At 43.0% G+C, this 14,906-nt stretch overlaps 1 protein-coding gene and 1 long non-coding RNA gene across 7 annotated transcripts in view; one reads left to right on the top strand and one right to left on the bottom strand.

Annotated features, from left to right (window-relative positions):
* LOC130282004 (uncharacterized) overlaps positions 1-12,806 on the bottom strand; it is a 91,919-nt gene extending 79,113 nt beyond the window's left edge. For 2 of the 3 annotated variants that reach the window (XR_008846205.1, XR_008846203.1), the window contains exons 1-2: positions 12,690-12,806; positions 11,697-11,899 (exon numbers count right to left, since the gene is read on the bottom strand). This is a non-coding gene — a long non-coding RNA (uncharacterized LOC130282004). Of the gene's footprint in view, positions 1-11,696; positions 11,900-12,661 lie in introns of all 3 variants that reach the window. The other variant, XR_008846204.1, reaches the window with a different exon arrangement.
* The window catches only part of HABP2 (hyaluronan binding protein 2), a 212,226-nt gene that overhangs the window by 167,807 nt on the left and 29,513 nt on the right, over positions 1-14,906 (top strand). For 3 of the 4 annotated variants that reach the window (XM_056529825.1, XM_056529824.1, XM_056529826.1), the window contains one exon: positions 14,790-14,814. In XM_056529825.1, the coding sequence (XP_056385800.1) occupies positions 14,790-14,814 (25 nt within the window). Of the gene's footprint in view, positions 1-11,534; positions 11,809-14,789; positions 14,815-14,906 lie in introns of those variants that run through there. The other variant, XM_056529827.1, reaches the window with a different exon arrangement.

Here is a 14,906-nt window from a genome sequence, read left to right as displayed (position 1 = left end):
CTGTACTCAGAGAGTTATCACTGTTATCTGTGGTGTTACATAGGACTGCAGGTCACATCTATACATTATCTGTACTCAGAGAGTTATCACTGTGTTATCTGTGGTGTTACATAGGACTGCAGGTCACATCTATACATTATCTGTACTCAGAGAGTTATCACTGTTATCTGTGGTGTTACATAGGACTGCAGGTCACATCTACTACATTATCTGTACTCAGAGAGTTATCACTGTTATCTGTGGTGTTACATAGGACTGCAGGTCACATCTATACATTATCTGTACTCAGAGAGTTATCACTGTGTTATCTGTGGTGTTACATAGGACTGCAGGTCACATCTACTACATTATCTGTACTCAGAGAGTTATCACTGTGTTATCTGTGGTGTTACATAGGACTGCAGGTCACATCTACTACATTATCTGTACTCAGAGAGTTATCACTGTGTTATCTGTGGTGTTACATAGGACTGCAGGTCACATCTACTACATTATCCGTACTCAGAGAGTTATCACTATGTTATCTGTGGTGTTACATAGGACTGCAGGTCACATCTACTACATTATCTGTACTCAGAGAGTTATCACTGTGTTATCTGTGGTGTTACATAGGACTGCAGGTCACATCTATACATTATCTGTACTCAGAGAGTTATCACTGTGTTTTCTGTGGTGTTACATAGGACTGCAGGTCACATCTATACATTATCTGTACTCAGAGAGTTATCACTGTGTTATCTGTGGTGTTACATAGGACTGCAGGTCACATCTATACATTATCTGTACTCAGAGAGTTATCACTGTTATCTGTGGTGTTACATAGGACTGCAGGTCACATCTATACATTATCTGTACTCAGAGAGTTATCACTATGTTATCTGTGGTGTTACATAGGACTGCAGGTCACATCTATACATTATCTGTACTCAGAGAGTTATCACTGTTATCTGTGGTGTTACATAGGACTGCAGGTCACATCTACTACATTATCTGTACTCAGAGAGTTATCACTGTGTTATCTGTGGTGTTACATAGGACTGCAGGTCACATCTACTTCATTATCCGTACTCAGAGAGTTATCACTATGTTATCTGTGGTGTTACATAGGACTGCAGGACACATCTATACATTATCTGTACTCAGAGAGTTATCACTGTGTTATCTGTGGTGTTACATAGGACTGCAGGTCACATCTACTACATTATCTGTACTCAGAGAGTTATCACTGTTATCTGTGGTGTTACATAGGACTGCAGGTCACATCTATACATTATCTGTACTCAGAGAGTTATCACTGTGTTATCTGTGGTGTTACATAGGACTGCAGGTCACATCTACTACATTATCTGTACTCAGAGAGTTATCACTGTGTTATCTGTGGTGTTACATAGGACTGCAGGTCACATCTACTACATTATCTGTACTCAGAGAGTTATCACTGTGTTATCTGTGGTGTTACATAGGACTGCAGGTCACATCTACTACATTATCTGTACTCAGAGAGTTATCACTGTTATCTGTGGTGTTACATAGGACTGCAGGTCACATCTATACATTATCTGTACCCAGAGAGTTATCACTGTGTTATCTGTGGTGTTACATAGGACTGCAGGTCACATCTATACATTATCTGTACTCAGAGAGTTATCACTGTTATCTGTGGTGTTACATAGGACTGCAGGTCACATCTACTACATTATCTGTACTCAGAGAGTTATCACTGTGTTATCTGTGGTGTTACATAGGACTGCAGGTGACATCTACTACATTATCTGTACTCAGAGAGTTATCACTGTTATCTGTGGTGTTACATAGGACTGCAGGTCACATCTATACATTATCTGTACTCAGAGAGTTATCACTGTGTTATCTGTGGTGTTACATAGGACTGCAGGTCACATCTATACATTATCTGTACTCAGAGAGTTATCACTGTTATCTGTGGTGTTACATAGGACTGCAGGTCACATCTACTACATTATCTGTACTCAGAGAGTTATCACTGTTATCTGTGGTGTTACATAGGACTGCAGGTCACATCTATACATTATCTGTACTCAGAGAGTTATCACTGTGTTATCTGTGGTGTTACATAGGACTGCAGGTCACATCTACTACATTATCTGTACTCAGAGAGTTATCACTGTTATCTGTGGTGTTACATAGGACTGCAGGTCACATCTATACATTATCTGTACTCAGAGAGTTATCACTGTGTTATCTGTGGTGTTACATAGGACTGCAGGTCACATCTATACATTATCTGTACTCAGAGAGTTATCACTGTTATCTGTGGTGTTACATAGGACTGCAGGTCACATCTACTACATTATCTGTACTCAGAGAGTTATCACTGTGTTATCTGTGGTGTTACATAGGACTGCAGGTCACATCTATACATTATCTGTACTCAGAGTTATCACTGTGTTTTCTGTGGTGTTACATAGGACTGCAGGTCACATCTATACATTATCTGTACTCAGAGAGTTATCACTGTGTTATCTGTGGTGTTACATAGGACTGCAGGTCACATCTACTACATTATCTGTACTCAGAGAGTTATCACTATGTTATCTGTGGTGTTACATAGGACTGCAGGTCACATCTATACATTATCTGTACTCAGAGAGTTATCACTGTGTTATCTGTGGTGTTACATAGGACTGCAGGTCACATCTATACATTATCTGTACTCAGAGAGTTATCACTGTGTTATCTGTGGTGTTACATAGGACTGCAGGTCACATCTATACATTATCTGTACTCAGAGAGTTATCACTGTGTTATCTGTGGTGTTACATAGGACTGCAGGTCACATCTATACATTATCTGTACTCAGAGAGTTATCACTGTGTTATCTGTGGTGTTACATAGGACTGCAGGTCACATCTACTACATTATCTGTACTCAGAGAGTTATCACTGTGTTATCTGAGGTGTTACATAGGACTGCAGGTGACATCTACTACATTATCTGTACTCAGAGAGATATCACTGTGTTATCTGTGGTGTTACATAGGACTGCAGGTCACATCTATACATTATCTGTTCTCAGAGAGTTATCGCTGTTATCTGTGGTGTTACATAGGACTGCAGGTCAAATCTACTACATTATCTGTACTCAGAGAGTTATCACTGTTATCTGTGGTGTTACATAGGACTGCAGGTCACATCTATACATTATCTGTACTCAGAGAGTTATCACTGTGTTATCTGTGGTGTTACATAGGACTGCAGGTCACATCTACTACATTATCTGTACTCAGAGAGTTATCACTGTGTTATCTGTGGTGTTACATAGGACTGCAGGTCACATCTACTACATTATCTGTACTCAGAGAGTTATCACTGTTATCTGTGGTGTTACATAGGACTGCAGGTCACATCTATACATTATCTGTACTCAGAGAGTTATCACTGTGTTATCTGTGGTGTTACATAGGACTGCAGGTCACATCTATACATTATCTGTACTCAGAGAGTTATCACTGTTATCTGTGGTGTTACATAGGACTGCAGGTCACATCTACTACATTATCTGTACTCAGAGAGTTATCACTGTTATCTGTGGTGTTACATAGGACTGCAGGTCACATCTATACATTATCTGTACTCAGAGAGTTATCACTGTGTTATCTGTGGTGTTACATAGGACTGCAGGTCACATCTACTACATTATCTGTACTCAGAGAGTTATCACTGTGTTATCTGTGGTGTTACATAGGACTGCAGGTCACATCTACTACATTATCTGTACTCAGAGAGTTATCACTGTTATCTGTGGTGTTACATAGGACTGCAGGTCACATCTATACATTATCTGTACTCAGAGAGTTATCACTGTGTTATCTGTGGTGTTACATAGGACTGCAGGTCACATCTATACATTATCTGTACTCAGAGAGTTATCACTGTTATCTGTGGTGTTACATAGGACTGCAGGTCACATCTACTACATTATCTGTACTCAGAGAGTTATCACTGTTATCTGTGGTGTTACATAGGACTGCAGGTCACATCTATACATTATCTGTACTCAGAGAGTTATCACTGTGTTATCTGTGGTGTTACATAGGACTGCAGGTCACACCTATACATTATCTGTACTCAGAGAGTTATCACTGTGTTATCTGTTGTGTTACATAGGACTGCAGGTCACATCTATACATTATCTGTACTCAGAGAGTTATCACTGTGTTATCTGTGGTGTTACATAGGACTGCAGGTCACATCTACTACATTATCTGTACTCAGAGAGTTATCACTGTTATCTGTGGTGTTACATAGGACTGCAGGTCACATCTATACATTATCTGTACTCAGAGAGTTATCACTGTGTTATCTGTGGTGTTACATAGGACTGCAGGAAACATCTATACATTATCTGTACTCAGAGAGTTATCACTGTGTTATCTGTGGTGTTACATAGGACTGCAGGTCACATCTACTACATTATCTGTACTCAGAGAGTTATCACTGTGTTATCTGTGGTGTTACATAGGACTGCAGGTCACATCTATACATTATCTGTACTCAGAGAGTTATCACTGTTATCTGTGGTGTTACATAGGACTGCAGGTCACATCTACTACATTATCTGTACTCAGAGAGTTATCACTGTGTTATCTGTGGTGTTACATAGGACTGCAGGTCACATCTACTACATTATCTGTACTCAGAGAGTTATCACTATGTTATCTGTGGTGTTACATAGGACTGCAGGTCAAATCTACTACATTATCTGTACTCAGAGAGTTATCACTGTTATCTGTGGTGTTACATAGGACTGCAGGTCACATCTACTACATTATCTGTACTCAGAGAGTTATCACTGTGTTATCTGTGGTGTTACATAGGACTGCAGGTCACATCTACTTCATTATCCGTACTCAGAGAGTTATCACTATGTTATCTGTGGTGTTACATAGGACTGCAGGACACATCTATACATTATCTGTACTCAGAGAGTTATCACTGTTATCTGTGGTGTTACATAGGACTGCAGGTCACATCTACTACATTATCTGTACTCAGAGTTATCACTGTTATCTGTGGTGTTACATAGGACTGCAGGTCACATCTACTACATTATCTGTACTCAGAGAGTTATCACTGTTATCTGTGGTGTTACATAGGACTGCAGGTCACATCTATACATTATCTGTACTCAGAGAGTTATCACTGTGTTATCTGTGGTGTTACATAGGACTGCAGGTCACATCTACTACATTATCTGTACTCAGAGAGTTATCACTGTGTTATCTGTGGTGTTACATAGGACTGCAGGTCACATCTATATATTATCTGTACTCAGAGAGTTATCACTGTGTTATCTGTGGTGTTACATAGGACTGCAGGTCACATCTACTACATTATCTGTACTCAGAGAGTTATCACTGTTATCTGTGGTGTTACATAGGACTGCAGGTCACATCTATACATTATCTGTACCCAGAGAGTTATCACTGTGTTATCTGTGGTGTTACATAGGACTGCAGGTCACATCTACTACATTATCTGTACTCAGAGAGTTATCACTGTGTTATCTGTGGTGTTACATAGGACTGCAGGTCACATCTATACATTATCTGTACTCAGAGAGTTATCACTGTTATCTGTGGTGTTACATAGGACTGCAGGTCACATCTACTACATTATCTGTACTCAGAGAGTTATCACTGTGTTATCTGTGGTGTTACATAGGACTGCAGGTCACATCTATACATTATCTGTACTCAGAGAGTTATCACTGTTATCTGTGGTGTTACATAGGACTGCAGGTCACATCTATACATTATCTGTACTCAGAGAGTTATCACTGTGTTATCTGTGGTGTTACATAGGACTGCAGGTCACATCTATACATTATCTGTACTCAGAGAGTTATCACTGTTATCTGTGGTGTTACATAGGACTGCAGGTCACATCTACTACATTATCTGTACTCAGAGAGTTATCACTGTGTTATCTATGGTGTTACATAGGACTGCAGGTCACATCTATACATTATCTGTACTCAGAGAGTTATCACTGTGTTATCTGTGGTGTTACATAGGACTGCAGGTCACATCTATACATTATCTGTACTCAGAGAGTTATCACTGTGTTATCTATGGTGTTACATAGGACTGCAGGTCACATCTATACATTATCTGTACTCAGAGAGTTATCACTGTTATCTGTGGTTTTACATAGGACTGCAGGTCACATCTATACATTATCTGTACTCAGAGAGTTATCACTGTGTTATCTGTGGTGTTACATAGGACTGCAGGTCACATCTACTACATTATCTGTACTCAGAGAGTTATCACTGTGTTATCTGTGGTGTTACATAGGACTGCAGGTCACATCTATACATTATCTGTACTCAGAGAGTTATCACTGTGTTATCTGTGGTGTTACATAGGACTGCAGGTCACATCTACTACATTATCTGTACTCAGAGAGTTATCACTGTATTATCTGTGGTGTTACATAGGACTGCAGGTCACATCTACTACATTATCTGTACTCAGAGATATTACTGTTATCTGTGGTGTTACATAGGACTGCAGGTCACATCTATACATTATCTGTACTCAGAGAGTTATCACTGTTCTCTGTGGTGTTACATAGGACTGCAGGTCACATCTACTACATTATCTGTACTCAGAGAGTTATCACTGTGTTATCTGTGGTGTTACATAGGACTGCAGGACACATCTACTACATTATCTGTACTCAGAGAGTTATCACTGTGTTATCTGTGGTGTTACATAGGACTGCAGGACACATCTACTACATTATCTGTACTCAGAGAGTTATCACTGTGTTATATTTGATGTTACAAAGATCCCAGATCCTTGCCCTAGGGCAGTGTTTCCCAATCAATGTGCCTCCAGCTGTTGCAAAACTACAACTCCCAGCATTCTCTGACAGCCAAAGGCTCCCCAGCATGCTGGGAGTTGTAGTTTTGCAACAGCTGGAGACACACTGTTCGGTAAACCCTGCTTTTTAGATTGCTGACTTTTGCAGTACGGTGCGGATTATAGTGTTTGCTCTGTGCAGTTGTTTCCAGCATTCTATGAGTTTTCTAGCACCTTGTTGTAGTCAGATCCGTTTCTAGTCAGTACGGATATGCTGGGAGTTGAAGTTTTGCAACAGCTGGAGATACCCTGATTGGAAAACACTGGTCTATATGGGAAAAATTTATATAAAAATATGCGCGCAGTTTAGCAGCCTCATATCGGTTGATAATAATCTATCCAGAAGCTTATTGTCATTTGCGCAAATTTACAAATTTTACGCGCACCACATGATGACATTTATTGCAGCACCTGACAAGGCACGCGCTTAGGCAGCAGGTTTCGCACTGCGCAAAAAAATCTGTGTTCATGATAAAGCCCCCCATTGTGCCCTGTATTGGAATATGGCGCGCCCCTTATACAGTGGTCGCTCAAGATACGATGGTAATCCGCTCCAAATGGACCATCGTTTGTTGAAACCATCGCATGTTGAGGGATCCGTATAGGACAGTGGGCTACAACCTGCGGACCTCCAGATGTTTCAAAACTACAACACCCAGCATGCCCGGACAGCCGTTGGCTGTCCGGGCATGCTGGGTGTTGTAGTTTTGCAACATCTGGAGGTCCGCAGGTTGTAGACCACTGTTAGAGGAAGTTATACTCACCTGTCCCCGCCGCTCCGGACCGTCACCACTCGTCACCGCTGCCCTGGCTGTCGCCTTCCATCGCTGTCGCCGCGTCCCCGAGGTGTCCCCGATGCTCCGGCAAGGCCTCTGCTTCCCCGGCATCCTCGCTCTCCGTCGCCGCCATCATGTCGTTATGCACGTCGCTCCTATTGGATGACGGGACAGCGTGCGCAGCGACGTGATGACGATGATGGAGAGCGCCGACGATGCAGGGGATCCCGAAGAGGACGCGCCGGAGCCCCGAGGACAGGTAAGTGATCGTCAGCGGAGCACACAGGGCACCGTAAATGGCTATCCGGTGGATGCTGAAGCAGTCTGCGCTGCCGGATAGCCGTTTATGCGATGGCCCCGACATACAAAAGCATCGTATGTTGATGCTGCCTCTGAGAGTGATCGTATGCTGAAATGATCGTATGTCGGGGCCATCGTAGGTCGGGGGGGTCACTATATACGGTTGTATTACTTAGTGGTGAGGCAGTAAATAATCACGAAACAGGCAAAGGACTCACTGAGCTCTGCTACATCTGTAGTCTGTGCACTCGCTCACTCCCCATCCCCCGGCCTCAATGTTTACTAATGTAAAGGTTGGAGGTTGGGATTTAGGGGAGGATGACCCTGTAGGAGACAACATAGACTCTGGACTGTGCTATGGCCGGGACCTGCGGGGTGTATGCCGCCATGATGGGCTCCGCTGCTCCATTCCTCCTCTCCTCCATCATCTTACTATGGTGTATCCAAGCTTCACAGCCGGTAAGTACGAAGGTAAAGGGATCATCCAGTGTTGGAAACAGCTGCGTTATTCCAAAAACACCGCCACTCCTGTCGCCAGGTTGTGTGTGGTATTGCAACACGGCTCCATTCACTTCAATGTAATTTTAAGGGGTACTCCAGTGGAAAACTATTTATTTTCAAATGAACCGGTGCCAGAAAGTTAAACAGATTTGTAAATTACTCCTATTAAAAAATCTTAATCCTTTCAGTACTTATGAGCTTCTGAAGTTAAGGTTGTTCTTTTCTGTCTAAGTGCTCTCTGATGACACCTGTCACGGGAAATGCCCAGTTTAGAAGCAAATTCCCATAGCAAACCTCTTCTAAACTGGGCGGTTCCTGAGACATGTGTCCTCAGAGAGCACTTAGACAGAAAAGAACAACCTTAACTTCAGAAGCTCATAAGTACTGAAATGGTTAAGATTTTTTAATAGAAGTAATTTACAAATCTGTTTAACTTTCTGGAGCCAGTTGATATATATATAAAAAAAAACTAAAAAATAAAAGTTTTTTCCTGGAATACCCCTCTAATCCTTCCAGTATTTATCAGCTGCTGTATTCTTCAGAGAAAGTTGTGTGGTTCTTTCCAGTCTGTCCACAGTGCTCTCTGCTGACACCTCTGTCCATGTCAAGAACTGTCCAGAGCAGGAGAGGTTTGCTATGGGGATTTGCTTGTACTCTGGACAGTTCCTGACATGGACAGAGGTGTCAGTAGAGAGCACTGTGGTCAGACTGGAAAGAACTACACAACTTCCTCTGTAGTATACAGCAGCTGATAAGTACTGGAAGGATTAATATTTTTAAATAGAAGTGATTTACAAATCTGTTTAACTTTCTGGCACCGTTTCATTTGAAAATAAATAGTTTTCCACTGGAGAACCCCTTTAACTGCAATGCTGCACATAACCTGAGGACAAGAGTGGCGCTGTTTCTGAAATCTGATTCCACAATCCTGGATAAATTATTAAAGGGGGGAAATGTTATCCTGTTATATCTCTAAGCTGTATGGTGCATCACTAATACACCGCCTGGTCATAGACGAGAGGGGCTACATGGCGACATCAAGTCATGGCGGGGAACTGAAGTCACCGTGTAGCGCTTGCTGTATACCGCACCTGGTGCATAAGAGCTTCAAATCTAATAAAGACCACAGTGCAAACAAGAGGGAGCCCGACACATTTACTACAATTGGTGTAAATTATAGCAGGAGCTCGAAGATTTTGTCAAACTTTTTGCAACAAAACATCTGATGGTTAGAAGTAACGGCAGGATTGTTTGGGGGCACTCTAGGTGGCGCTGTAACACAAGCTGAACAGTCTGCGCGATGTGAACGTCACTCTGTGTCCCATTTATTCAACTGTACAATACGACTATGTGTACAAAAAGGAGGTCACTCACTACTGTGCCCACCCAAAACCCTCTACTGAGCCCCTATACACAGGACAGGGAAGCCCCCTATACACAGGACAGGGCAGCCCCCCTATACACAGGACAGGGCAGCCCCCCTATACACAGGACAGGGCAGTCCCCTATACACAGGACAGGGCAGTCCCCTATACACAGGACAGGGCAGCCCCCCTATACACAGGACAGGGCAGCCCCCTATACACAGGACAGGGCAGCCCCCTATTCACAGGACAGGGCAGCTCCCTATACACAGGACAGGGCCGCTCCCTATATACAGGACAGGGCAGCCCCCCTATACACAGGACAGGGTAGTCCCCTATACACAGGACAGGGCAGCCCCCTATACAAAGGACAGGGCCTCCCCCCTATACACAGGACAGGGCAGCCCCCCTATACACAGGACAGGGTAGTCCACTATACACAGGACAGGGCAGCCCCCTATACAAAGGACAGGGCAGCCCCCTATACACAGGACAGGGCAGCCCCCTATACACAGGACAGGGCAGTCCCCTATACACAGGACAGGGCAGACCCCTATACACAGGACAGGGCAGCCCCCTATTCACAGCCTGAGGCTTTCTGCCCATTGCCTTATTTACTGGGGTCCCTTGGCATTTAAAACACATCTCCCCAGAACTCTATATTAAGTTTATTCTAGACATTTTTATGCTAGATAACATTTCGACATTTCTGTTACCTTGTATATATGCATGAATTTAGTATCAGGAGGACTTTCTGGCCAGGGAAGTTTCCTGCGCACGAACACAAGAACATTTGACATTAGAGACATTTGACTTATCATATTGAGTAGACTGGGACATTTTGAGTGTTACAGTATTAGTGTGTGTGACTTGTGGTGTACATTACTTATGTGTACTTTTTATGTGTACATTATGGGGAGATTTATCAAAATCCATCCATAGGAAAAGCTGCTGAGTTGCCCATGGCAACCAATCAGATCGCTTCTTTTATTTTTAACAAGGCCTCTGCAAAATGAAAGAAGTGATCTGATTGGTTGCTATGGGCAACGTTTCCTCTGGACAGGGTTTCATATATCTCCCCCTATGTGTACATTAGTGTACCACACATACTGTTTGTTACATAAGTACAAGATGCTGGTGATGGGGGGACACGTGCTCCTCCCTAATAGATCAGGACAACCCCTGTAATAAGAAAGAATATATATAATGGATAATTATATAACATCCAGTCCTCAAAGGACAGTAAGGGGAGATAAAGAATAGAAAATAGACAAAGGGAGAAAAGAAAAGAAAAGGAAGAGTGGTGAAAAGATAAGAGTGAAATAAGAAAGGTAAAAATAAAAATAGAAATAAAAAAATAAAATAAAAAAATAAAAATAGAAATAAATATAAATTTACCGGTAGATATGAAAATAAATAAATAAATATAAAAATAAAATTAAAAAGAAGAAAAAAAATAATAATAAATAAAAAATAAAAAAGGAAAAATATGACAAAGTGGGGAAAATTATGAGTATATGGATTATGCTACCTGAATAAGGATGGATACATAGGTTATCAAACGCGTAAACATTAAATTGATACAATATACATCAGTGCAGGGCCCTTGCACACGATGTATAAAAATATATGTAAAATAAAGATAAAAGTTATAAAGATATATAATAAAAATCATCAGCTTGGTATTACTATGACAAGATAACAGTCTATATAAAAGTTATGAAGTCTATGGTTCCGATAAGGTCTTTGCAGCAATGAATGAAAGTATCTTTGAATCCTGTTGCAATAAAGTTGCCAAACTGTTTCACAGCAAAGTGATAGTATGAGATACTGGCGTGAGGATAATACCTGCAGTCCGCAATGTGGGGTCACTCACGATTACAGGGTCCAGCGGTCCCGGCAGGGTGCAGGTAGGCACGGGCAGGCGTCCGGCCAAGAGGGTCTCTAGAGATGAAGGCAGGTAAGTGGATTCATGTAAAAGCTGGCATCCTCATGGAAGATCGCGCGCGCGATTGTATTAATGGTGGTCCAAGTCCTGAGGTACTGCAACGCTGCCAAGTCGGAAACCATAGATTTAAAGAGTTAAATTGCTGATATCGTATAGTAGAAAAAAAATGTATACGGCTATACGCGTTTCAAGACACTATGTCTCATTCTTCAGTAGCCAAATGTATCAGATACACGCATTAACGTTGCGCATGTGCGTCGTCGTCAAGGCAACGTCACTACTCCGGGGGCAGGCCCGAAGCGTGGAGAAGAGGCCCCCCCCCCCCCCGGTGAAAATGGACAGCCCGCAACGACTAACCCTACCCACAGGACGGTCCCTGCAGCATAGATGGCCCGGACCAGCTCACCCTAACTTCCCACCGAGGGGAGATGAGTTGAAAACAAAGGGGGGGGGGGGGGGGGGCTGGATGATGACGAAGGCCGCAGTGGTCTTCAACCTGCGGACCTCCAGAGGTTTCAAAACTACAACACCCGGCATGCCCGGACAGCCAATGGCTTGCTGGGAGTTGTAGTTTTGCAACATCTGGAGGTCCGCAGGTTGAAGACCACTGATGAAGGGATTGACAGGCAACGAATTCACTCGAGTATAAGCTGAGGGGGGCGTTTTCAGCACGAAAAATCTTGCTGAAAAACACGGCTTATACTCGAGTATATACGGTAGATACATTTTTATTGGACCTTGATAAACATACTATACTATAGGACCATAAAGTTATGTCAGCGTCACCATCGAGTACCACAGCCCACCAGTCCTAGGACCTAATGGTGCACAGACAGCACGTAGCACCACTTCTCCCAATATTTACCCCAATAACCGTGGGACCCTCTCCTCACCCCATTGGCTATGTTCCCACAGCAGAAAATGTGCACAAGAGATTTATCAAAACCCGTCTAGAGGAAAAGTTGCCCAGTTGCCCATAGCAACCAATCAGATCGCTGCTTTCATTTTTAACAAGGCCTCTGCAAAATGAAAGCAGCGATCTGATTGGTTGCTATGGGCAACTGGGCAACTTTTCCTTTGCACAGGTTTTAATAAATCATCATCACAGCACGGTCGCAGTACCGATGATTGTTTGACTATTTGGAACATTTGCACGGTCGCAGTACCGCGATTATCTTGACTATCTTTGGAATATCTAACGGTCGCAGCACCGTGTCTATCTATACAGTGACCCCCCCGACCTACGATGGCCCCGACATACGATCATTTCAACATGCGATGGCCTCTCAGAGGCAGCATCAACATACGATGCTTTTGTATGTCGGGGCCATCGCATAAACGGATATCCGACAGCGCAGACTGCTTCAGCTGCCACCGGATAGCCGTTTACGGTGCCCCGTGTGCTCCGCTGACGATCACTTACCTGTCCTCGGGGCTCCGGCGCGTCCTCTTCGGGATCCCCTGCATCGTCGGCGCTCTCCATCGTCGCCATCATGTCGCTGCGCACGCCGTCCCGTCATCCAATAGGAGCGGCGTGCGTAACAACGTGATGGCGGCAACGGAGCGCGAGGATGCCGGGGAAGCAGAGGCCTTGCCGGAGCGTCGGGGACACCCCGGGGACGCGGCGACAGCGATGGACGGCGACATCCAGGGCAGCGGTGACGAGCGGTGATGGTCCGGAGCGGCGGGGACAGGTGAGTACAACTTCCTCTAACAGTGGTCTTCAACCTGCGGACCTCCAGATGTTGCAAAACTACAACACCCAGCATGCCCGGACAGCCGTTGGCTGTCCGGGCATGCTGGGTGTTGTAGTTTTGCAACATCTGGAGGTCCGCAGGTTGTAGACCACTGTCCTATACTTTACATTGCACGGATCCCTCAACATACGATGGTTTCAACAAACGATGGTCCATTTGGAACGGATTACCATCGTATGTCGAGGGACCACTGTACTATACTTAGTGCTTAGTCTACTGTCTATGATTTATTGTGATTTATTGTACATTTTATTATTTGTATTGGAAAGTATAAGTGGTAGGGCCGCGCACTTTTTCCATTTTTATATTTACTTATCCCAATAAATTGCGCTTTTATTCAAGTAAGAGCTTATTCCACTTATTCTTATTCAATTTTTAGTATTTATTTTTCTGTTTTCCTCCTTTACCCTCTTTTTTCTATTTTATTCCTTCCACAAAATTTAGAGCACTCATCATTATATATCTTAATGGGGTACTCCGGTGAAAACCTTTTTTCTTTTAAATCAACTGCTGGCAGAAAGTTAAACATATTTGTAAATCACTTCTATTAAAAAATCCTAATCCTTCCAGTACTTATTAGCTGCTGAATGCTACAGAGGAAATTCCTTTCTTTTTGGAACACTGATGACATCACGAGCACAGTGCTCTCTGCTGACATCTCTGTCCATTTTAGCAACCATGCATAGCAGATGTATGCTAAGGGCAGCATGGTGGCTCAGTAGTTAGCTCTGCTGCCTTGCAGCGCTGGGGACTTGGGTTCAAATCCCACTAAGGACAACAATAAATAAAGAGTTATTATTATTATTATTAAAACGTCAGCAGAGAGAACTGTGCTCGTGATGTCATCAGAGAGCATTCCAAAAAGAAAGGAATTTCCTCTGAAGTATTCCGCAGCTAATAAGTACAGGAAGGATTAAGATTTTTTAATAGAAGTAATTTACAAATATGTTTAACTTTCTGCCACCAGTTGATTTAAAAGAAAAAAGGTTTTCACCGGAGTACCCCTTTAATCCCCATCACCACCATTACATATTCACAGACAATACCATATTACCTACAATCATCATATTATCAAACTATCACCCAAGACCTTGAGAACCAGTCACTTCCCATTATCTTTATGTACATCTGATTATGTCCTGTTGCTATAGTATACAGCTCATTAGCATATTGCGGTATTATTGATAAGTGCCCCCGCTGCTCTCCAGGGTCTCATTCTTGGCTTTCTCTTCGCAGGTTCCCCATCGTCTGATCCATCACGGTAAATATTATTCTCTGGATGTTGACAGAACATGATGCACGCAAACTAGGGCCTGTGATGGCAAGGACAGATATATGGCGGGTGTATACAGC

The sequence above is a fragment of the Hyla sarda genome, chromosome 7 (assembly GCF_029499605.1).
Source record: "Hyla sarda isolate aHylSar1 chromosome 7, aHylSar1.hap1, whole genome shotgun sequence".
Taxonomy (NCBI): Eukaryota; Metazoa; Chordata; class Amphibia; order Anura; family Hylidae; genus Hyla; species Hyla sarda.
This window is presented reverse-complemented; position numbering and strand designations above follow the sequence as displayed.